Genomic DNA, 25,740 nt, shown 5'->3' on the forward strand with positions numbered 1-25,740 from the left:
TCAAATTAAGGTCCTACATCTGTATACATGTCCTCTGGTTGTGAATGCTGTGACAGTGAATGCAGGGCAGGTGTACCTATAGTTTGAATGCTGTGACAGTGAATAAATACAGGTACAGTATACCTGTCCTTGTGGTTGTATTTCAGATGGAGGCCAGTCTAAGTGCAGGGTGGAGAGGAATCAGGCTCTGGAGCAGTCTAAGAGACCTCAGGAGTCCATCTTCATCCCAGAATGCAACGAGGACGGAACCTTCGCCCAGGTCTGTGTCTCTCAGGAGTGTTCATCTCTGGGAGCCAATTGCAAAACCCCGGAAACTTTCCAGAAAACCAGAAATCCCGGTTGGAGGAATTATAGTTGTAGGAGACTTTCTCTGCTTTTTTTCTGAAAACCCTGGGCATTTTGGGACACCCATTGTCTTCATGAACCCTCCACTATACGTCTTCCTTTCTGCTCTCTACAGGTGCAGTGTCACACTCTGACAGGATACTGCTGGTGCGTCACCACCGACGGAAAACCAGTCAGCGGCTCCTCCGTGCACAACAGGACCCCTGTGTGTTCAGGTACCTTGAGCGTTTAGGGGCAGGGCTGGGTGTTCAGGTACCGTTAGAGATTAGGGGCAGGGCTGGGTGTTCAGGTACTGTTCGAGTTTAGGGGCAGGGCTGGGTGTTCAGGTACTGTTCGAGTTTAGGGGCAGGGCTGGGTGTTCAGGTACCGTTAGAATTTAGGGGCAGGGCTGGGTGTTCAGGTACCGTTAGAGATTAGGGGCAGGGCTGGGTGTTCAGGTACCGTTAGAGTTTAGGCACAGGAGTACTGCTCACCTTTGGTAGAGCTTTTCTACAGTACACAACTAAAGTGTATATGTGCGATGCCAGAGTGAGATGGATGGTCAACGTGGTCCGTGTCTCAGTCTGAGTGACTATGGTTTGTAGATAGAAAACATGGGATTACTTCTACAGTGAAAGAGGGGTAGTGCATGCGCTGAGTGAGACTATGGTTTTAGGATCAGGATCATTATGTGTATGACCTGCCACTCACTGTACTGCATGGTAGGGTGTATACATAACAATATGTAAATGTATAAACACAATACATATTTTCATAGCCATTGCAGAATAAATTCCTCACCTTTTCTGGCCATGATGGCTTCATATTTCCAAAGAAGCTTTAGCCTACTACAAATTGCCCCCCAATGCGCATCTCTCATTTAAATTGGACCTATTAGATAGGCTACTATTTCAAGTATTTTGCGCATCTGAAACGTGAGCGCAGTAGAATTTAACAGATGAACAGACAGTTGGAAGTGTGTAGGCTACCACTGGACACTACCGTTCAAAAGTTTGGGGTCACTTAGAAATGTTCTTGTTTTTGAAAAAAAAAAGAGCAATTTTTTTTTGTCCATTAAAATAACATCATATTGATCAGAAATACAGTGTAGACATTGTTAATGTTGTAAATGTCTATTGTAGCTGGAAACGGCAGATTTTTTTATGGAATATCTACATAGGCGTACAGAGGCCCATTATCAGCAACCATCAGTCCTGTGTTCCAATGGCACGTTGTGTTTTCTAATCCAAGTTTATCATTTTAAAAGGCTAATTGATCATTAGAAAACCATTTAGCAATTATGTTAGCACAGCTTTAAACTGTTGTGCTGATTAAAGTAGCAAAAAAACTGTCCTTCTTGAGACTAGTTGAGTATCTGGAGCATCAGCAATTGTGGGTTCGAATACAGGCTCAAAATGACCAGAAACAAATAACTTTCTTCTGAAACTCGTCAGTCTATTCTTGTTCTGAGAAATGAAGGCTATTCCATGCGAGAAATTGTCAACAAACTGAAGATCTCATAGATGTGTACTACTCCCTTCACAGAACAGCGCAAACTGTCTCTAACCAGAATAGAAAGAGGAGTGGGAGGCCCCGGTGCACAACTGAGCAAGAGGACAAATACATTAGAGTGTCTAGTTTGAGAAACAGACGCCTCACAGGTCCTCAACTGGCAGCTTCATTAAATAGTACCCGCAAAACACCAGTCAACGTCAACAGTGAAGAGGCGACTCCGGGATGCTGACCTTCTAGGCAGAGTTGCAAAGAAAAAGCCGTATCTCAGACTGGCCAATAAAAAGAAAAGATGGGCAAAAGAACACAGACACTGGACAGAGGAAGATTGGAAAAAAATGTTATGGACAGACTAATCGAAGTTTGAGGTGCTCGGATCACAAAGAAGAACATTTGTGAGACGCAGACCAAATGAAAAGATGCTGGAGGAGTGCCATCTGTCAAGCATGGTGGAGGCAATGTGATGGTCTGGAGGTGCTTTGGTGGTGGTAAAGTGGGAGATTTGTACAGGGTAAAAGGGATCTTGAAGAAGGAAGGCTATCACTCCATTTTTCAACGCCATGCCATACCCTGTGGACAGCGCTTGATTGGAGCTTATTTCCTTCTACAACAGGACAATGACCCAAAGCACAGCTCCAAACTATGCAAAAACTGTTTAGGGAAGAAGCGGTCAGCTGGTATTCTGTCTATAATGGAGTGGCCAGCACCGGATCTCAACCCTATTGAGCTGTTGTGGGAGCAGCTTGACCGTATGGTACTTAAGAAGTGCCCATCAAGCCAATCCAATTTGTGGGAGGTGCTTCAGGAAGCATGGGGTGAAATCTCTTCAGATTACCTCAACAAATTGTCAACTAGAATGCCAAAGGTTTGCAAGGCTGTAATTGCTACAAATGGAGGATTCTTTGACGAAAGCAAAATTTGAAGGAGACAATTATAATTTCCATAAAAAATCGTTATTTCTAACCTTGTCAATGACTACATTTCCTATTCATTTTGCTATATTTCCTATTCAAACTCATTTCATGTATGTTTTCATCGAAAACAAGGACATTTCTAAGTGACCCCAAACTTTTCAACTTTTTTAGTGTAGACGTCTATGATACTGTAGTGTATATACAGTTGAAGTCGGAAGTTTACATACACTCAGGTTGGAGTTATTAAAAATTGTTTTTCAACCACTCCACAAATGTCTTGTTAACAAACTATAGTTTTGGCAAGTCGGTTAGGACATCTACTTTGTGCATGACACAAGTCATTTTTCCAACAATTGATTACAGACAGATTATTTCACTTATAATTCACTCTATCACAATTCCAGTGGGTCATAAGTTTACATACACTAAGTTGACTGTGCCTTTAAACAGCTTGGAAAATTTCAGAAAATGATGTCATGGCTTTAGAAGCTTCTGATAGGCTAATTTACATCATTTGAGTCAATTGGAGGTGTACCTGTGGATGTATTTCAAGGCCTACCTTCAAACTCAGTGCCTCTTTGCTTAACATCATGGGAAAATCAAAAGAAATCAGCCAAGACCTCAGAAAATAAATTGTAGACCTCCACAAGTCTGGTTCAACCTTGGGAGCAATTTCCAAATGCCTGAAGGTACCACGTTCATCAGTACAAACAATAGTACGCAAGTATAAACACCATGGGACCACACAGCCGTCATATCGCTCAGGAAGGAGACACGTTCTGTCTCCTATAGATGAACGTACTTTGGTGCAAAAAATGCAAATCAATCCCAGAACAACAGCAAAGGACCTTGTGAAGATGCTGGAGGAAATGGTACAAAAGTATCTATATCCACAGTAAAACGAGTCCTATATCGACATAACCTGAAAGGCCACTCAGCAAGGATGAAGCCACTGCTCCAAAACCGCCATAAAAAAGTCAGACTACGGTTTGCAACTGCACATGGGGACAAAGATCTTACTTTTTGGAGAAATGTCCTCTGGTCTGATGAAACAAAAATAGAACTGTTTGGCCATAATGACCATCGTTATGTTTGGAGGAAAAAGGGGGATGCTTGCAAGCCGAAGAACACCATCCCAACCGTGAAGCACGGGGGTGGCAGCATCATGCTGTGGGCGTGCTTTGCTGCAGGAGGGACTGGTGCACTTCACAACATAGATGGCATCATGAGGAAGGAAAAATATGTGGATATATTGAAGCAACATCTCAAGACATCAGTCAGGAAGTTAAAGCTTGGTCGCAAATGGTCTTCCAAATGGACAATGACCCCAAGCATACTTCCAAAGTTGTAGCAAAATGGCTTAAGGACAACAAAATCAAGGTATTGGAGTGGCCATCACAAAGCCCTGACCTCAATCCTATAGAAAATGTGTGGGCAGATCTGAAAAAGCATGTGCGAGCAAGGAGGCCTACAAACCTGACTCAGTTACACCAGCTCTGTCAGGAGGAATGGGCCAAAATTCACCCAACTTATTGTGGGAAGCTTGTGGAAGGCTACCCGAAACATTTGACCCAAGTTAAACAATTTAAAGTTAATGCTACCAAATACTAATTGAGTGTATGTAAACTTCTGGGAATGTGATTAAATAAATAAAAGCTGAAATAAATCATTCTCTCTACTATTATTCTGACATTTCACATTCTTAGAATAAAGTGGTGATCCTAACAGACCTAAGACAGGGAATTTTTACTAGGATTAAATGTCAGGAATTGTGAAAAACTGGTTTTAAATGTATTTGGCTAAGGTGTATGTAAACTTCCGACTTCAACTGTAGATACATGTGCTATCCTAGATGTAGTGTGACTAGAGGGGCATAGTGAACTCAATCCAGAATGTCTCTGGGGGTGGGGGAGAGTTTCCAGCTGCCATCTCAGGACTAACCGTGTCCTTCCTCTCCTCTCCTCTCCTCTCCTCTCCTCTCCTCTCCGCTCTCTCTCTCTCCGCACTCCTCTCCTCTCCTCTCCTCATTCCTCTCTGTCCTCACCCCTTCTCCTCTCCTCTCCTCTCCTCTCCTCTCCTCTCCTCTCCTCTCCTCTCCTCTCCCTCTCCTCTCCTCTCCTCTCCTCTCCTCTCCTCTCCTCCCTCTCCTCTCCTCTCCTCTCCTCTCCTCTCCTCTCCTCTCCTCTCCCTCTCCCTCTCCTCTCCTCTCCTCTCCTCTCCCTCTCCTCTCCTCTCCTCTCCTCTCCTCTCCTCTCCTCTCCTCTCCTCTCCTCTCCTCTCCACTCCTCTCCTCTCATCTCCTCTCCTCACCCCCTCTCCTCTCCTCTCCTCACCCCCTCTCATCTCCCGTTTCTTTCTTTTTACACAGTCAGTCAGAAAGCCTCTCTCTCTAAAGCCCTCCTCTCACCTCCCTTGATCAGATGTTAGGCAGCAGGCAGGCAGGCAGGCAGGCAGGCAGGCAGGCAGGCAGGCAGGCAGGCAGGCAGGCAGGCAGGCAGGCATCAGGCAGGCTGGCAGGCTGGCAGGCAGGCAGGCAGGCAGGCAGGCTGGCAGGCTGGCAGGCAGGCAGGCAGGCAGGCAGGCCAGGGAGGCAGACAAAGAGATACAGCTATGCTGGAACTGGATGGGAACACTTTCTGATAATGACTGTTATTTTCCCACTGAGAGAAAGAGATCATTCACTGAGCCCAGTATGGCTAGTGCCAAATAGGAGCTGCTGAGTAACAGAGGAGGATAAAGGGGTCACATGGTCCACATTTAGGAGCAGAAAGGGGTCACATGCTTACCTCTGGCTACTGAGACAAGAACCAGCACCCCTGTCTCTGTTCTGTTTGATTCACCTGCTCCACATTCTACACCACGCCCCCTTCCTGCCCATTCCTCCAATCAGCATCCTCCTCTCTCATTCTTCCAATCAGCATCAACAACAATCACAATCCAGCATGGAAACATGTCCAGTCGTGGCCAAGAACAAATCATTTGGTATTTTAGGAATGCATTTACTGCAATGTACGATATGATAAAACCACGTAAGATCTTACAATCTCTACCTGGTCGCCTTTTGTCCTGCATAAGGTCCAATATCTTCATTATTGTTTCTTGTAAAGGTATTTATTTCACTCTGTGTGTCTGTGTTAGGGATGGGCACGGTTATCCGGATATCCCAACGAACGTTAGTATTCGATTACTTGAGTGTGATTATTTTATTATATTAAAATATTTTTTATAAAGAACTATTTTGAAATTGAAAAAGCTTTGTTATAATGAAATGAAATGAGATTATAATTGAATTAAATTAGATTATCCTCGTGACACTGTTACCTACGAGGATATACCATGACATTTGAAATACTTAATTTAGTAAAATAACAAACTTTTGCATGTCTTTTTTATAACGTTGAGCTACGTATTTAAAACCTCCAGTCTTCCCTGACATCACTAGACTATTATCTGCACTTCAAATAGCATTTACATGCTCGCCCCTAACAGTTTACACAAGACCTGACACAGATCAATGCAAAACACTCACCAAATAAACTTTTTGTAACAGAATCATTTCTATATTTTATTGCGAAAATCCGACTTCTCTTTCACTATTGCTTTTAGCGAAGAACTACAGGAGAAAAGCAGCATGTCCGCTGCATTTTTGCAAATTTATTGGAAATTTAAATACTGAAATATCTAATTGACATAAGTATTCACACCCCTGAGTCAATAGTTTATAGAAGCATCTTTGGCAGCTGTGAGTCTTTCTGGGTAAGTCTCGTAAGAGCTTTCCACACCTGGATTGGGCAACATTTGCCCATTATTCTTTTAAAAAAGGATTCAAGCTCTGTCAAATTGGTTGTTGATCATTGCTAGACAACCATGTTCAGGTCTTGCTATAGATTATCAAGTAGATTTAAGTCAAAACTGTAACTCGGCCACTCAGGAACATTCACTGTCTTCTTGGTAAGCAACTCCAGTGTAGATTTTGTGTTTTAGGTTTTTGTCCTGCTGAAAAGTGAATTAATCTCCCAGTGTCTGGTGGAAAGCAGACTGAACCAGGTTTTCCTCTAGGATTTTGCCTGTGCTTAGCTCAATTTTTTCTTTTTTATCCTGAAAATCTCCCCAGTCCTTAACGATTACAAGCATACCCATAACATGATGCAGCCACCACTATGCTTGAAAATATGAAGAGTGGTACTCAGTAATGTGCTGTATTGGATTTGCCCAAAACATAAGACTTTGTATTCAGGACAAAAAGTTAATTGCTTTGCCACATTTATTTTTTGCAGTATTACTTTAGTGCCTTGTGGTTAAACAGGATGCATGTTCTGAAATATTTGAAATATATTCACATGACTTGGACTCTGACTCAAGTTACAAATTTGATGACTTGAAACTCGACTTGATATAAAATAAAAATAACTTGAGACTTGACTTGGACTTGGAGCTTCAAGACTCGGGACTCGACTTTGAATTGAGACTGATGACTTGAAATGATCTGGCCAGGTTCTGTCATGTTTTGCACAGAGGCTACATGGATTACTCTACACGCAGCCAGAGACAGCCGCTGAAAAAACAACAACAACAGTTTGCTGATAGGATCGGGTGCAGCGCAAACGTCAAAATATAGGAAGAGAGGATTGCCATTATAAATAAATATGCAGCTCCAAAAATGTGCTGATCAAGAATATGAACTGTTTACTTTGCAAGCTCACGAACAATGTGGCAACACGAAACAATTACTAGCATTGGCCTACTGGTCTTTTGCTATGTAACAATTCCTTCCAATGTGTCATCATTCCATCCCCCGTACCATTTATTGCAACATGTAGACATTTCTGTTTCGTGTTTGATAGGCCTACGATACATTTTCATTTAGCCAACCATTTCTTACCCTGCTCGTAGTGGGCGCGATGTTTATAGTGCACATGAACATTCGCAAGACTCATGAGGTAGAAGTTCTGTTTATTTAAATCCGTTTATAGTGTCTGTGTATCTGTCATCCTGGTTGTGCGTAATAAGAGCGCATACCTCAGTGTGAATAGAAATAGAGCAAGGAGGCCTCTCCTCAATCCTCTCCTCTCCTCTCCTCATTCCTCTCCTCATTCCTCTCCTCTCCTCTCCTCTCCTCTCCTCTCCTCTCCTCTCCTCTCCTCTCCTCTCCTCTCCTCTCCTCTCCTCTCCTCTCCTCTCCTCTCCTCTCCTCTCCTCTCCTCTCCTCTCCTCTCCCTCTCCTCTCCTCTCCTCTCCTCTCCTCTCCTCTCCTCTCCTCTCTTCTCCCTCTCTCCTCTCCTCTCTCTCCTCTCCTCTCCTCTCCTCTCCTCTCCTCTCCTCTCCTCTCCTCTCCTCTCCTCTCCTCTCCTCTCCCTCTCCTCATTCCTCTCCTCTCCCTCTCCTCTCCTCTCCTCTCCTCTCCTCTCCTCTCCTCTCCTCTCCCTCTCCCTCTCCTCTCCTCTCCTCTCCCCTCTCCTCTCCTCTCCTCTCCTCTCCTCTCCTCTCCTCTTGTGGCACAACGCTTTGGAGTCAGAACGCTGAATAAGAGAAAATGATTGTTCCATGCATGCATGGTTTTGAAACACTGGCGATTTTAGCATGTAAATCTTGGTGGGGTGAACTCAACTTCCTTTTTTTTATGCATGCCAGCAAGCCACTACACTACACAACACAACACTAAACAATACATTAATTGCACTATAACGGTCACAAACGGTGCTGTTAGGGCCTCCATAAAGCTGTCCCAACAGCAGAGCTTTCTTTTCAGCACCATGGAGTGAATCCTTACCACCGCTACACCTGGCTATCAGTGGAGCCTTGTCTGGCAGCGAAACAGTTCATTCAGCCTCATTTACTGCCTTTAAAAAAAACATAGCTGATATGACTGACTTGCTTAAACAAATGTGGTTTCTACTGACAATTGAGATGTACAAACTATGGCATAAGGGGACGACGAGCGGATAAGAGGCAATCCGTAATTTCGATTAAGACATTAATGAGCGAGCTATGATGGATGAAGTCAATGTAACTATTTGTTCAGCACTTTTGAAATGTACAGCGACAGAATTCAGAACATGGGCTGTTCTTACATCAAACTTTGTCATCAAAGTCTGGCATTCTCTGGATTTATGGTGCTTTTCAAGACAACTGGGAACTCTGGAAAAAATAAGGTTGAAACATGACGTCAGTGATCTTCAGGTCGGAGCTCTAGAAAGAGGCCCGAGTTCCCCACTTGGAATTCCGAGTTGGATGACCGTTCAAAATGTATTTTCCCAGTCGGAGCTAGTTTTTTTTCAGAGTTCCCAGTTGTCTTGAACTCACTGAAGTCTGAGATTTCCCAGTTCCATGTTTCCAGTTGTTTTGGATTGACAGCATGGCTAATGTATTCAACCTTTTCTGGCCCGTGGTGTTGCATGTGAATGTTTATCCTTTTAAGCTTGGAAAAGAGACCTTTAAACCCAGACTTGGACCACACACCCTCTCCGCTGAATAGCAGGCTAGTGATTTATTTGCAAAGCTTGCAGTTAGCCACTGATTCCTTCCAAACCACTCCTTTTTGAATTGGCGATTTCCAACTTGTTGTGTAATGTTTATGTCCAATGGCCGATGAGCACCGATACGTTTTATCTAAAATTTCTCTTCATACTTTCTCTTCATATGACAAGGATTTAAAAGGATTTGCCAGGAGATTGTCGACTTGATTCATGATGACGACTGCTTGCTAGCTAAGATTTTGAAAGTATGATGTTGACATGATCAGTCCAATCAAAGCTACGGTAGATATAACGTGATTTGACGTCATTTTATCTGTGGCAATGACCTTGAGCCTTCTTGGATGGGCACTTCTAAATGTAACTCTATGGCAGCACCTAAGGGGCTTGAATTTTCTAGCTCTACCCTTAGATTTTGCAGTGATGTAGTGTCCCCACGAGTGACAGAACACTGAGCCAATCATGGCACAACTAGAGAACATTACCAACCCCTAAGCTCTGTATTTTCCGCTGGCTGCCCCACCACCACAGAAAGCACTGAGCTAGGCTGAAACACCTGCATTTTGGAGCTGCCTTACTCAAGAAAGCAAAACAGAGACCATGTTTGTACGCAGCTTTATTAACTCAATGATTATTTTATTTTTTACATTGTTGCAAACTGATATGTGACAAAATAACAAGTGAGGCTCAAAACAGGTCCTGAATGACGGGTGTTGAAATATCATTAATAATATAATTAATAATCATTTAAGTCTGATTAATACAAATATACCAGTGTAGCAATTGATGTGGAATTTGTATTTATTTATTTTATTTCACCTTTATTTAACCAGGTAAGCCAGTTGAGAACAGGTTCTCATTTACAACTGCGACCTGGCCAAGATAAAGTAAAGCAGTGCGATAAAAACAACAACACAGAGTTACATATGGGGTAAAACAAAACATAAAGTCAAAAATACAACAGAAAATATATATACAGTGTGTGCGAATGTAGTAAGTTATGGAGGTAAGGCAGTAAGTAGGCCATAGTGCAAAATAGTTACAATTTGGTATTAACACTGGAATGATAGATGTGCAAAAGATGATGTGCAAATAGAGATACTGGGGTGCAAATTAGCAAAATAAATAACAATATGGGGATGAGGTAGTTGGGTGGGCTAATTTCAGAAAGGCTGTGTACAGGTGCAGTGATCGGTAAATTGCTCTGACAACTGGCGCTTAAAGTTAGTGAGGGAGATAAGAGTCTCCAGCTTCAGAGATTTTTGCAGTTCGTTCCAGTCATTGGCAGCAGAGAACTGGAAGGAATGGCGGCCAAAGGAGGTGTTGGCTTTGGGGATGTCCAGTGAGATATACCTGCTGGAGCGCATACTACGGGTGGGTGTTGCTATGGTGACCAATGAGCTAAGATAAGACAGGGATTTGCCTAGCAGTGATTTATAGATGACCTGGAGCCAGTGGGTTTGGCGACGAATATGTAGTGAGGGCCAGCCAACAAGAGCGTACAGGTCACAATGGTGGGTAGTATATGAGGCTTTGGTGACAAAACGGATGGCACTGTGATAGACTACATCCAATTTGCTGAGTAGGGTGTTGGAGGCTATTTTGTAAATGACATCGCCGAAGTCAAGGATCGGTAGGATAGTCAGTTTTACGAGGGCATGTTTGGCAGCATGAGTGAAGGAGGCTTTGTTGCGAAATAGGAAGCCGATTCTAGATCTAACTTTTGATTGGAGATGCTTAATGTGAGTCTGGAAGGAGAGTTTACAGTCTAACCAGACACCTAGGTATTTGTAGTTGTCCACATACTCTAGGTCAGACCCGCCGAGAGTAGTGATTCTAGTCGGGTGGGCGGGTGCAAGCAGCGTTTGATTGAAGAGCATGCATTTAGTTTTACTAGTGTTTAAGAGCAGTTGGAGGCTACGGAAGGAGTGTTGTATGGCGTTGAAGCTCGTTTGGAGGTTTGTTAACACAGTGTCCAATGAAGGGCCAGATGTTTACAAAATGGTGTCGTCCGCATAGAGGTGGATCCGAGCGTCACCAGCAGCAAGAGCGACATCATTGATATACACAGAGAATAGAGTCGGCCCGAGAATTGAACCCTGTGGCACGCCCATAGAGACGGCCAGAGGTCCAGACAACAGGCCCTCCGTTTTGACACATTGAACTCTATCTGAGAAGTAGTTGGTGAACCAAGCGAGGCAGTCATTAGAGAAACCAAGGCTATTTAGTCTGCCAATTAGAATGCGGTGGTTGACAGAGTCGAAAGCTTTGGCCAGGTCGATGAAGACGGCTGCGCAGTACTGTCTTTTATCGATTGCGTTTATAATATCGTTTAGGACCTTGAGCATGGCTGAGGTGCACCCATGACCAGCTCGGAAACCGGATTGCATAGCGGAGAAGGTACGGTGGGATTCTAAATGGTTAGTGATCTGTTTGTTAACTTGGCTTTCAAATACTTTCGAAAGGCAGGGCAGGATGGATATAGGTCTGTAACAGTTTGGATCTAGAGTGTCACCCCCTTTGAAGAGGGGGATGACCGCGGCAGCTTTCCAATCTCTGGGGATCTCAGACGTTACGAAAGAGAGGTTGAACAGGCTAGTAATAGGGGTTGCGACATTTTCGGCGGCTAATTTTAGAAAGAAAGGGTCCAGATTGTCTAGCCCAGCTGATTTGTAGGGGTCTAGATTTTTTAGCTCTTTCAGAACATCAGCTGTCTAAATTTGTGTGAAGGAGAAGCGGGGGGGGGCATGGGCAAGTTGCAGCGGAGGGTGCAGAGCTGGTGGCCGGGGTAGTGGTAGCCAGGTGGAAAGCATGGCCAGCCGTAGCAAAATGCTTGTTGAAATTCTCGATCATTGTAGATTTATCGGTGGCGACAGTGTTTCCTAGCCTCAGTGCAGTGGCCAGCTGGGAGGAAGTGCTCTTATTTTCCATGGACTTTACAGTGTCCCAAAACTTTTTGGAGTTAGTGCTACAGGATGCAAATTTCTGTTTGAAAAAGTTAGCCTTTGCTTTCCTAACTGCTTGTGTATATTGGTTCCTAACTTCCCTGAAAAGTTGCATATCGCGGGGGCTGTTCGATGCTAATGCAGTACGCCACAGGATGTTTTTGTGCTGGTCAAGGGCAGTCAAGTCTGGGGTGAACCAGGGGCTATATCTGTTCTTAGTTCTGAATTTTTTGAATGGGGCATGCTTATTTAAGATTGAGAGGAAAGCACTTTTAAAGAACAACAAGGCATCCTCTACTGACGGAATGAGGTCAATATCCATCCAGGATACCCGGGCCAGGTCAATTAGAAAGGCCTGCTCGCTAATGTGTTTTAGGGAGCGTTTGACAGTGATGAGGGGTGGTTGTTTGATCGCGGACCCATTACGGACGCAGGCAATAAGGCAGTGATCGCTGAGATCCTGGTTGAAGACAGCGGAGGTGTATTTAGAGGGTAAATTTGTCAGGATGATATCTATGAGGGTGCCCATGTTTACAGATGTAGGGTTGTACCTGGTAGATTCGTTGATAATTTGTGTGAGATTGAGGGCATCTAGTTTAGATTGTAGGTTGGCCGGGGTGTTAAGCATATCCCAGTTTAGGTCACCAAGCAGTACGAACTCTGAGGATAGATGGGGGGCAATCAGTTCACATATGGTGTCCAGGGCACAGCTGGGGGCTGAGGGGGGTCTGTAGCAAGCGGCAACAGTGAGAGACTTATTTCTGGAAAGGTGGATTTTTAGAAGTAGAAGCTCAAACTGTTTGGGCACAGACCTGGATAGTACGATAGAGCTCTACAGGCTATCTCTACAGTAGATTGCAACCCCACCCCCTTTGGCAGTTCTATCGAGACGGAAAATGTTTTAGTTGGGGATGGAAATTTCAGAATTTTTGGTGGCCTTCCTAAGACAGGATTCAGACACTGCTAGGATATCAGGGTTGGCTGAGTGTGCTAACGCAGTGAATAACTCAAACTTCAATTGCCTTTTACATTGTAGAACCTGTTTGTTGGTTGTAATTGCCAATTGGGTAATTGTATGGTCCTGGGGGCCGAGTGGTTATATTACGCAGGCCTGCCTGTTTGAGCTCCTGTCAGACAGATTCCATTTGGTTTCTCAAGGGGAGGCTGTGCAGTCTTGGCCCTCTACCTGTGTCCGTTCAGATAGGACAGGTTAAGCCTGATACAGAGGCTATTTCTTTTGGGCTATGGCCTGTGTATATTTGGTAAATCTACTTGTATATTTTGTATGATATGGCTCTTTCGCCATTGGATCACCAAGACCTGCAAATAAATCTACACTCTGAGCACGTCAACCTGCCTTCTGCTGATTTCATGCCCTATTTTACAATTACATCATCAAAATGTGTTGTAGACTAAATAATGGAAAGGGCTGTCTGCTCAATAAATAGACAAAGATTTGGAGTTGAACAAGTCATTGCATGTATAATTTTTTTTTTTACATGACTTGGGACTCGACATGACTTGCTCTTAGAACATGTACGACTTGGACTTGACTCGAGACTCGACCCGTTCTACTTGGGACTCGACATGACTTGCTCTTAGAATGTATGACTTGGACTTGACTTGAGACTCGACCCTTTCTACTTGGGACTCGACATGACTTGCTCCTAGAATATGTACGACTTGGACTTGACTCGAGACTCGACCCGTTCTACTTGGGACTCGACATGACTTGCTCTTAGAATGTACGACTTGGACTTGACTTGAGACTCGGACCTTGTGACTAGCTTGTGACTCTAATAATAGTGACTTGGTCCCTCCTCTGTTGTGGACTACAATGTTGTTGATCCATCCTCAGTTTTCTCCTACCACAGCCATTAAACTCTGTAACTGTTTTAAAGTCACCATTGGCCTCATGGTGAAATCCCTGAGCGGTTTTCTTCCACTCCGGCAAACTGAGTTAGGAAAGGACGCCTGTATCTTTTTAGTGACTGGGTGTATTGATACACCATCCAAAGTGTAATTAATGTCTTCACCATGCTCAAAGGCATATTCAATGTCTACTTTTTAAATTTTGTACCCATCTACCAATAGGTGCCCTTCTTTGCAAGGCAATGGAAAACCTCCCTGGTCTTTGTGGTTGAATCTGTGTTTGAAATTCACTGCTCAACTGAGGGACATTACAGATAATTGTATGTGTGGGGAACAGAGATGAGGTAGTCATTAAAAAATCATGTTAAACACTATTATTGCACACAGTGTGAGTCCATGCAACTTATTATGTGACTTGTTAAGCAAATGTTTACTCCTGAAGTTAATTATGCTTGCCATAACAAAGGGGTTGAATACTTACTGACTCAAGACATTTCAGCTTTTCATTTTTAATTAATTTGTTTTAAAGAAAAATCCAAAAACATAATTCCACTTTGACATCATGGGGTTTTAAATTCAGGCTGTAACAACAAAATGCGGAAAAAGTCCAGGGGTGTGAATACTTTCTGAAGGACTGTAACCTCAGGAATCCCAAACCTGAAGTGCAGTACACTCTTAGAAAAAAGGGTTCTAAAAAGGTTCTTCAGCTGTCCCCATAGGAGAACCCTTTTGGGTTCCAGGTAGAACCCTTGGTGGAGTCAGATTTCGAAGGAGTCAGGCACAGGAGGGTAAATCACAGAATAACAGGATTTATTATGAACCACAGAGTTACGCAGTAATGCATCAAAAAACATTCCAGAAACAGAAAAAAAAAAAAAGCAAAACAGGCGCACTGGAAAATACAAGACACACAGGGAATATTCCAGGCGATACAAAATACACGGAGCTCCACCGAGCTTCTCTCTCCTCCACAATAAACAATCACAAACAAAGACAAGGGGGCAGAGGGAACACTTATACAGGTACTGATGAGGGGATATGAACCAGGTGTGTGTAATAAACAAGACAAAACAAATGGAATGATGAGAGGAGGAGCGGCAGTGGCTAGAAGGCCGGTGACGACGAACTCCGAAGTCTGCCCGAACAAGGAGAGGAGGCAGCTTCGGAGGAAGTCGTGACACCATAGGAGAACCCTTTTGGGTTCCAGGTGGGACCAAAAGGGTTCTACCTGTAACCAAAAAGGGGTTTTCAAAGGGGTTCTCCTATGGGGGGCAGCCGAAGAACCCTTTTTGGGTTCTAGATGGCACCTGAAACATAACCCCCCGCCCAACTCAGCCGTCTCCAGCGCCTTCTACCCCGTTCTATCTCTGTCACCTGTCAACCATCTTACATCATCATACGTTTGCAGGAAACTTCCGTGAATTTATGGGAACTAATGCTGGGACAAGTGACAAGTTGTCAGGTAGTAACTTTACTTCCAATTCGCCTTCACTCCATTCATTCATCCATTCATTCATTCAATTTAAACTCTTTTCCCTCTTATTTAAATTCTAATTGGTCGGACTGTTGTTAATTAATTCTGAATTCTGCCAATGCCCTCTGAACCCGTGCATGCCAACCTACCGTGACTATCTGCATGCTCAGAAAGGAGGAATGATATTCACTGTTACAAGTCTATTTCATGTCTGACTGTTGCCTACATGGGGTACATGGGCCGTGGAGCACCGTGTTTGGTTGTGATTGCTATTACTATTACAGAAGGTGTAACCAAACCACATCTCGTCTAGTCAGTTAGAAAGGTGTTAGTGAGGTGAGGACTGTCTGACCCTGTTCTCTCTCCTATACTGAAGGTCTGTCTACACGAGGCTTCTCTACTGTCTGTCTGTCCTGTGGAATAGAGTGTGTGTGTGTGTGTGTGTGTGTGTGTGTGTGTGTGTGTGTGTGTGTGTGTGTGTGTGTGTGTGTACTGTCCTGTCCTGTCCTGTGGAATAGAGTGTGTGTGTGTGTGTGTGTGTGTGTGTGTGTGTGTGTGTGTGTGTGTGTGTGTGTGTACTGTCCTGTCCTGTCCTGTCCTGTCCTGTAGAATAGATGGTGTATAAATGTTGTGCTTTCTCTTTAAAGGGTCAGTAACTGATAAACCACCTGGACCTCCTAGTTCCGGGAGAAAAGGTGAGCTGAGATCCACCTGCTGTGGTGTGTGTGTGTGTGTGTGTGTGTGTTTTCAAATCAAATGTTATTTGTCACATGCGCCGAATACAACCGGTGTAGACTTTACAATTAAATGTAAATTTTTTATTTATTTTTTATTAAATTTTTTAATGCTTACTTACAATGCAGAGTTAAAAAGTAAGAACAATTTGCAAATAAAAACAAGACACTAGTAACACAATAAAATAACAATAACGAGGCTATATACAAAGAGTACCGGTACCGAGTCAATGTGCAGGGGTACCAGGTAGTTGATGTAATTGAGATAATATGTACATGTAGGTAGGGGTAAAAGTGACTAGGCAATCAGGATAGATAATAAACAGAGTTCCACCAGTGTATGGGAAGAGTGTGTGTGTGTGTGTGGCGTCAATATGCATTTCTGTGTGTGTTTTGTGTGTGCGTATGTAGTGTGTGTGTGTGTGTGTGTGTGTGTGTGTGTGTGTGTGTGTATGTTGGAGTGTCAGTTTGGTATGTGTGAGTGTGTGGGTAGAGTCCAGTGAGTGTGCATAGTCAGTGCAAGAGAGCCAGTGCAAAAAAAAAAAAGGGGTCAATGCAAATAGTCAGGTGGCCATTTGATTAACTATTCAGCAATCTTATGGCTTGGGGGATAGAAGCTGTTCAGGAGCCTTTTGGTCACAGACTTGGCGCTCCGGTACCGCTTGCCGTGCGGTAGCAGAGAGAACACTCTATGACTAGGGTGGCTGGAGTCTTTGGCAATTTTTAGGGCCTTCCTCTGACACCGCCTGGTATAGAGGTCCTGGATGGCAGGAAGCTCAGTCCCAGTGATGTAGTGGGCCGTACGCACTACCCTCTGTAGCGCCGTACGGGCGGATGCCAAGCAGTTGCCATACCAAGCGGTGATGCAGCCAGTCAGGATGCTCTCGATGGTGGAGCTGTAGAACGTTTTGAGGATCTGAGGGCCCCATGCCAAATCTTTTCAGCCTCCTGAGGGAGAAGAGGCGTTGTCGTGCAAAATAACACAATTGGTCAGGAGCAGTAAAACGGCTGCTATTCCCTCCCAATACCATTATCATAGTGTGTGTGTGTGTGTTTGGGTAATTCGTTTCTCTGTGAAAAGTCCATATTTGTGTACATGCACTGCACTCAAACATCTCCCCCTCTCACCGCATCGATTCTTAGTTTCATCAAGGCACATATTTGCCATTCTGCTAAATATATTAATTACCGCATTGATTCTTAGTTTCATCAAGGCACAGATTTGCCATTTCTGTTAACTATATTAATTACCGCATTGATTCTTAGTTTCATCAAGGCACAGATTTGCCATTTCTGTTAACTATATTAATTACCCAATTAAAAGTGGTAAAGGTATTTGCAGTTGCTGTTTTTACATTTTTAAGTGTTAACAATTATTAACCTTCCAGGCTTCTCCACCATATGCGTTGAACGTAAAAGATGCCTGATCTCACACCAAAGGCTAACACCCAGGACCACTCTGCTGACTCCTCAGGCCCTGCCCCCAGGCCCCATTCCTCTGTGGAATATCAGCCCTGAAATATATACATTCACTACAGACATGTCTGACTTTTGTCATTTGCAAGCCCCAGGGGTGTTGTACAGCCTACTGCAGGAGTGGGAGGGAGAACTAGTGGGGAGCGGTGGGGGACCAGTAGGGGCGGGGGACAGTATGGGGGCGTATGCCTGCATGACGGAGCCGGTCTTCCTCACATTTAGGAGATCATGTTACACAGTTTGCATGAGTCCCTCAGAAAACAACAGGGCAGGACAGCTCCTGGGTTTTAGCAACACGTTACAACAGCAGGACAGCTCCTGGGTTTTAGCAACACGTTACAACAGAACAGGACAGACTAGAGTTACTCCGCAGGACTTTGGCTTTTAGCCGTTCCCAGGCCAGAAAAGGATCCCACATCAATAGCGACAGCTGACAACCATATTAGTCCCCTTCAGAGGTTATCTTCACGTTACCTTTGAATCCAACTTGATTCGCTACCTGCGCCGCCCAATTGCCTGACTGGTAACAGTAAGTAAACCAGGGTCCTCTGGGGTTTGCTTGACGGCCCCAAAGGAGACAGGAGAGAGTGTGATACCTGCCCCACATCTAGGTAAGTATACGGTAGGCTGGTCCTCAGGTCAAATAAATTAGCTCCACTAAGCAAGAAAGAGGATTTTAGCACAGGTTTAGGTCCTCTAACCACGAAAGAGGACATTAACAGGTTTCTCTTCTACAGTATACTATATGGCCACCGTCACTAGGTGTTCTTGTTCCAGGGCGGGGCTCTCCTTAATGATTATACCAGCACAGAACAGACAGCTGTGAGAACAGGTAGCAGGTTGCGGAGGTAAAGTCTTCACCTGCTCTCTCTGATTCTGATGCGGGTGGAACAGTGTACGGGCGGGGGGGATGGGTTATAGAGGCTTCTGTACGTGTGTGTGTTTGTGTGCGCGTGTGTGTGTGTGTGTGTGTGTGTGTGTGTGTGTGTGTGTGTGTGTGTGTGTGTGTGGGTGTGTGAGACAGAGTTTGTGAGAGTGAATGTGTGGTCTGTTTGTGTACGAATGTGAGAGATGTGGGGGACCCTCCTTCCTACTATCCTCTCTTTCTCTCTCTCTCTCTCTCTCTCTCTCTCCTCTCTCTCTCTCTCTCTCTCTCTCTCTCTCTCTCTATCCTTTCTGAGCTCTTGGCCGGGCCATGTGCAAATCCCAACCATTCAACAGTTCTGGAGAGTAGATTGTATTAACCTCAATAATGGTAGTCTCTTTCCGTTTCTTTCTCACTCTGAACCCAGATGATGGCTCCAAGCCCACACCCACCATGGAGACCCATGTACTGCCAGATGGGGATGGTAGGGCCTTCATTTTTCCTCCTCATCTTCCTCATCCTCTTCCTCCTCCTCTTCCTCCTCCTCCCCTTCCTCCTCTTCCTCATCATCTTCCTTCTCTTCCTCCTCCTCCTCCACTTCCTCCTCTTCCTCATCTTCCTCCTCATCTTCCTCCTCATCTTCTTCCTCCTCATCATCCTCCTCCTCATCTTCCTCATCCACTTCCTCCTCTTCCTCCTCCTCCCCTTCCTCCTCTTCCTCCTCCTCCTCATATTCCTCCTCCTCCTCCTCCACTTCCTCCTATTCCTCATCCTCTTCCTCATCTTCCTCCTCATCTTCTTCCTCCTCCTCTTCCTCCTCCTCATCTTCCTCCTCCACTTCCTCCTCTTCCTCCTCCTCCCCTTCCTCCTCTTCCTCCGCCTCATATTCCTCCTCCACTTCCTCATCTTCCTCCTCCTCTTCCTCATCCTCCCCTTTCTCCTCTTCCTCATCATCTTCCTCCTCTTCCTCCTCCTCTTCCTCCTCCTCATCTTCCTCCTCCACTTCCTCATCTTCCTCATCCTCTTCCTCCTCTTCTTCCTCCTCATCTTCCTCCTCCTTATCTTCCTCCTCCTCATCTTCATCTTCCTCATCTTTCTCCTCCACTTCCTCAACTTCCTCATCATCTTCCTCCTCCTCATCTTCCTCCTCCTCATTTTCCTCCTCTTCCTCTTCCTCCTCCTCATCTTCCTCCTCCTCATCTTCCTCCTCATCCTCCTCCTCATCTTCATCTTCCTCCTCTTCATCTTCCTCTTCCTCCTCTTCCTCCCCTTCACTACGTATCTATCCATTAAGTCGATGTATGACACAGTAAGTTAATAATATCATAGAATTACATATAGAATCCCTAATCATATACTGTCGTTCTGCCTCTACCTCGTTGCAGAGACCACAGCTCCAACCCCCCGTAATATATGTTGTAGCGCAGCATTTTTTCAAACCCAAGAGGGAACGTTCCAAAAAACATTGCATCCTGCTAAACCTGTAATCCCTGTTCTCTACCTGTCTCGTTGCAGAGATTACGGCTCCGACCTTGTGGATCAAACAGCTGGTTTATAAGGAGAACAAGCAGAACAGTTCCAACACGAGAAGACCAGGTGAGAGCTGTCTTTAATCTGACTTCTAACAAATCTACAATTAGATTTTTTAAACATTTTTAGTCATTTTAGCAGACGCTCTTATCCAGAGTGACTTACAGTTAGTGAGTGCATACATTATTTTAATTTTTAATACCCCCCGTGGGAATCGAACCCACAATCCTGGCGTTGCAAATGACATGCTCTACCAACTGAGCTACATCCCCTGCTGGCCATTCCCTCCCCTACCCTGGACCAATTGTGCGTCGCCTCATGGTCGCGGCCGGCTACGACAGAGCCTGGATTTGAACCAGGATCTCTAGTGGCACAGCTAGCACTGCGATGCAGTGCCTTAGACCACTGCACCACTCGGGAGATCTATTATGGTTAACTTTTCCCATCAAACTCTCACTGCTGAATACTGGCCTGAAGGGCCAATCTGGGATTGATTTTAGAGTGGTTACATTTCTCCAGCTCTATCCCCTCTGCTGTTTACCCAAAATAAAGTGGCAGGAAGTCCACTTTGTTGTTGTTTGAATCCCCAGATTGCCCCTTTAAATTCTAAAATGTGTAAGAGATGTGCTTTGGATTTATTTGACTCTTGCTGATTTATGGGCTTGAGAATAAATCACCACAACAAGTGTGAGACTGGCAGCTAATATATTCTGGTCTCTCTATAATACTACTGCCAGATCAGCTAATATATTCTGATCTCTCTATAATACTACTGCCAGATCAGCTAATATATTCTGATCTCTCTATAATACTACTGCCAGATCAGCTAATATATTCTGGTCTCTATAATACTACTGCTAGATCAGCTAATATATTCTGGTCTCTCTATAATACTACTGCCAGATCAGCTAATATATTCTGATCTCTCTATAATACTACTGCCAGATCAGCTAATATATTCTGATCTCTATAATACTACTGCCAGATCATCTAATATATTCTGGTCTCTCTATAATACTACTGCCAGATCAGCTAATATATTCTGGTCTCTCTATAATACTACTGCCAGATCAGCTAATATATTCTGGTCTCTCTATAATACTACTGCCAGATCAGCTAATATATTCTGGTCTCTCTATAATACTACTGCCAGATCAGCTAATATATTCTGATCTCTCTATAATACTACTGCCAGATCATCTAATATATTCTGATTTCTCTATAATAGTACTGCCAGATCAGCTAATATATTCTGGTCTCTATATAATACTACTGCCAGATCAGCTAATATATTCTGATCTCTCTATAATACTACTGCCAGATCAGCTAATATATTATGGTTTCTATAATACTACTGCCAGATCAGCTAATATATTCTGGTCTCTCTATAATACTACTGCCAGATCAGCTAATATATTCTGGTCTCTATAATACTACTACCAGATCAGCTAATATATTCTGGTCTCTCTATAATACTACTGCCAGATCAGCTAATATATTCTGTTCTCTATAATACTACTGCCAGATCAGCTAATATATTCTGGTCTCTCTATAATACTACTTCCAGATCAGTTAATATATTCTGGTCTCTCTATAATACTACTGCCAGATCAGCTAATATATTCTGTTCTCTATAATACTACTGCCAGATCAGCTAATATATTCTGATCTCTCTATAATACTACTGCCAGATCAGCTAATATATTCTGATCTCTCTATAATACTACTGCCATATCAGCTAATATATTCTGATCTCTCTATAATACTACTGCCAGATCAGCTAATATATTCTGGTCTCTCTATAATACTACTGCCAGATCAGCTAATATATTCTGGTCTCTCTATAATACTACTTCCAGATCAGTTAATATATTCTGGTCTCTCTATAATACTACTGCCAGATCAGCTAATATATTCTGGTCTCTCTATAATACTACTGCCAGATCAGCTAATATATTCTGGTCTCTCTATAATACTACTTCCAGATCAGTTAATATATTCTGGTCTCTCTATAATACTACTGCCAGATCAGCTAATATATTCTGGTCTCTCTATAATACTACTGCCAGATCAGCTAATATATTCTGGTCTCTCTATAATACTACTGCCAGATCAGCTAATATATTCTGGTCTCTCTATAATACTACTGCCAGATCAGCTAATATATTCTGGTCTCTCTATAATACTACTGCCAGATCAGCTAATATATTCTGGTCTCTCTATAATACTACTGCCAGATCAGCTAATATATTCTGGTCTCTCTATAATACTACTGCCAGATCAGCTAATATATTCTGGTCTCTCTATAATACTACTTCCAGATCAGTTAATATATTCTGGTCTCTCTATAATACTACTGCCAGATCAGCTAATATATTCTGGTCTCTCTATAATACTACTGCCAGATCAGCTAATATATTCTGGTCTCTCTATAATACTACTGCCAGATCAGCTAATATATTCTGGTCTCTATAATACTACTGACAGATCAGCTAATATATTCTGGTCTCTCTATTTTACTACTGCCAGATCAGCTAATATATTCTGGTCTCTCTATAATACTACTGCCAGATCAGCTAATATATTCTGATCTCTCTATAATACTGCTGCCAGATCAGCTAATATATTCTGATCTCTCTATAATACTACTGCCAGATCAGCTAATATATTCTGATCTCTCTATAATACTACTGCCAGATCAGCTAATATATTCTGATCTCTCTATAATACTACTGCCAGATCAGCTAATATATTCTGATCTCTCTATAATACTACTGCCAGATCAGTTAATATATTCTGGTCTCTCTATAATACTACTGCCAGATCAGCTAATACAGTGAGGGAAAAAAGTATTTGATCCCCTGCTGATTTTGTACGTTTGCCCACTGACAAAGAAATTATCAATCTATAATTTTAATGGTAGGTTTATCTGAACAGTGAGAGACAGAATAACAAAAAAAAAATCCAGAAAAACGCAATGTTATAAATTGATTAGCATTTTAATGGGGGAAATAAGTATTTGACCCCCTTTTAATCAGAAAGATTTCTGGTTCCCAGGTGTCTTTTATACAGGTAATGAGCTGAGATTAGGAGCACACTCTTAAAGTGAGTGCTCCTAATCTCAGTTTGTTACCTGTATAAAAGACACCTGTCCACAGAAGCAATCAATCAATCAGATTCCAAACTCTCCACCATGGCCAAGACCAAAGAGCTCTCCAAGGATGTCAGGGACAAGATTGTAGACCTACACAAGGCTGGAATGGGCTACAAGACCATCGCCAAGCAGCTTGGTGAGAAGGTGACAACAGTTGGTGCGATTATTCGCAAATGGAAGAAACACAAAAGAACTGTCAATCTCCCTCGGACTGGGGCTCCATGCAAGATCTCACCTCGTGGAGTTGCAATGATCATGAGAACGGGGAGGAATCAGCCCAGAACTACACAGGAGGATCTTGTCAATGATCTCAAGGCAGCTGGGACCATAGTCACCAAGAAAACAATTGGTAACACACGACGCCGTGAAGGACTGAAATTCTGCAGCGCCCGCAAGGTCCCCCTGCTCAAGAAAGCACATATACAGGGCCGTCTGAAGTTTGCCAATGAACATCTGAATGATTCAAAGGAGAACTGGGTGAAAGTGTTGTGGTCAGATGAGACCAAAATGGAGCTCTTTGGCATCAACTCAACTCGCCGTGTTTGGAGGAGGAGGAATGCTGCCTATGACCCCAAGAACACCATCCCCGCGGTCAAACATGGAGGTGGAAACATTATGCTTTGGGGGTGTTTTTCTGCTAAGGGGACAGGACAACTTCACCGCATCAAAGGGACGATGGACGGGGCCATGTACTGTCAAATCTTGGGTGAGAACCTCCTTCCCTCAGCCAGGGCATTGAAAATGGGTCGTGGATGGGTATTCCAGCATGACAATAACCCAAAACACACGGCCAAGGCAACAAAGGAGTGGCTCAAGAAGAACCACATTAAGGTCCTGGAGTGGCTTAGCCAGTCTCCAAACCTTAATCCCATAGAAAATCTGTGGAGGGAGCTGAAGGTTCGAATTGCCAAACGTCAGGCTCGAAACTTTAATGACTTGGAGAAGATCTGCAAAGAGGAGTGGGACATAATCCCTCCTGAGATGTGTGCAAACCTGGTGGCCAACTACAAGAAACGTCTGACCTCTGTGATTGCCAACAAGGGTTTTGCCACCAGGTACTAAGTCATGTTTTGCAGAGGGGTCAAATACTTATTTCCCTCATTAAAATGCAAATACATTTATAACATTTTTGACATGCATTTTTCTGGATTTCTTTGTTGTTATTCTGTCTCTCACTGTTCAAATAAACCTACCATTAAAATTATAGACTGATCATGTCTTTGTCAGTGGGCAAACGTACAAAATCAGCAGGGGATCAAATACTATTTTCGCTCACTGTATATTCTGGTCTCTCTATAATACTACTGCCAGATCAGCTAATATATTCTGATCTCTCTATAATACTACTGCCAGATCAGCTAATATATTCTGGTCTCTCTATAATACTACTGCCAGATCAGCTAATATATTCTGATCTCTCTATAATACTACTGCCAGATCAGCTAATATATTCTGGTCTCTATAATACTACTGCCAGATCAGCTAATATATTCTGATCTCTCTATAATACTACTGCCAGATCAGCTAATATATTCTGATCTCTCTATAATACTACTGCCAGATCAGCTAATATATTCTGGTCTCTCTATAATACTACTGCCAGATCAGCTAATATATTCTGATCTCTCTATAATACTACTGCCAGATCAGCTAATATATTCTGATCTCTCTATAATACTACTGCCAGATCAGCTAATATATTCTGATCTCTTTATAATACTACTGCCAGATCAGCTAATATATTCTGATCTCTCTATAATACTACAGCCAGATCAGCTAATATATTCTGGTCTCTATAATACTACTGCCAGATCAGCTAATATATTCTGATCTCTCTATAATACTACTGCCAGATCAGCTAATATATTCTGATCTCTCTATAATACTACTGCCAGATCAGCTAATATATTCTGATCTCTTTATAATACTACTGCCAGATCAGCTAATATATTCTGGTCTCTATAATACTACTGCCAGATCAGCTAATATATTCTGGCCTCTATAATACTACTGCCAGATCAGCTAATATATTCTGGTCTCTCTATAATACTACTGCCAGATCAGCTAATATATTCTGGTCTCTCTATAATACTACTGCCAGATCAGCTAATATATTCTGGTCTCTATAATACTACTGCCAGATCAGCTAATATATTCTGGTCTCTCTATTTTACTACTGCCAGATCAGCTAATATATTCTGATCTCTCTATAATACTACTGCCAGATCAGCTAATATATTCTGATCTCTCTATAATACTACTGCCAGATCAGCTAATATATTCTGGTCTCTATAATACTACTGCCAGATCAGCTAATATATTCTGGTCTCTCTATTTTACTACTGCCAGATCAGCTAATATATTCTGATCTCTCTATAATACTACTGCCAGATCAGCTAATATATTCTGATCTCTCTATAATACTACTGCCAGATCAGCTAATATATTCTGGTCTCTCTATAATACT

General features: G+C 43.1%; 1 protein-coding gene across 6 annotated transcripts in view; it reads left to right on the forward strand.

The window, feature by feature from the left end:
- smoc1 (SPARC related modular calcium binding 1) overlaps positions 1–25,740 on the forward strand; it is a 206,994-nt gene that overhangs the window by 47,929 nt on the left and 133,325 nt on the right. For 5 of the 6 annotated variants that reach the window (XM_041847373.1, XM_041847377.1, XM_041847376.1 and 2 more), the window contains exons 4-8: positions 147–259; positions 461–560; positions 16,162–16,209; positions 18,984–19,073; positions 20,105–20,185. In XM_041847373.1, the coding sequence (XP_041703307.1) occupies positions 147–259; positions 461–560; positions 16,162–16,209; positions 18,984–19,073; positions 20,105–20,185 (432 nt within the window). The remainder of the gene's footprint in view (positions 1–146; positions 260–460; positions 561–16,161; positions 16,210–18,983; positions 19,074–20,104; positions 20,186–25,740) is intronic. The other variant, XM_041847378.1, reaches the window with a different exon arrangement.

The sequence above is a fragment of the Coregonus clupeaformis genome, chromosome 25 (assembly GCF_020615455.1).
Source record: "Coregonus clupeaformis isolate EN_2021a chromosome 25, ASM2061545v1, whole genome shotgun sequence".
NCBI lineage: Eukaryota > Metazoa > Chordata > Actinopteri > Salmoniformes > Salmonidae > Coregonus > Coregonus clupeaformis.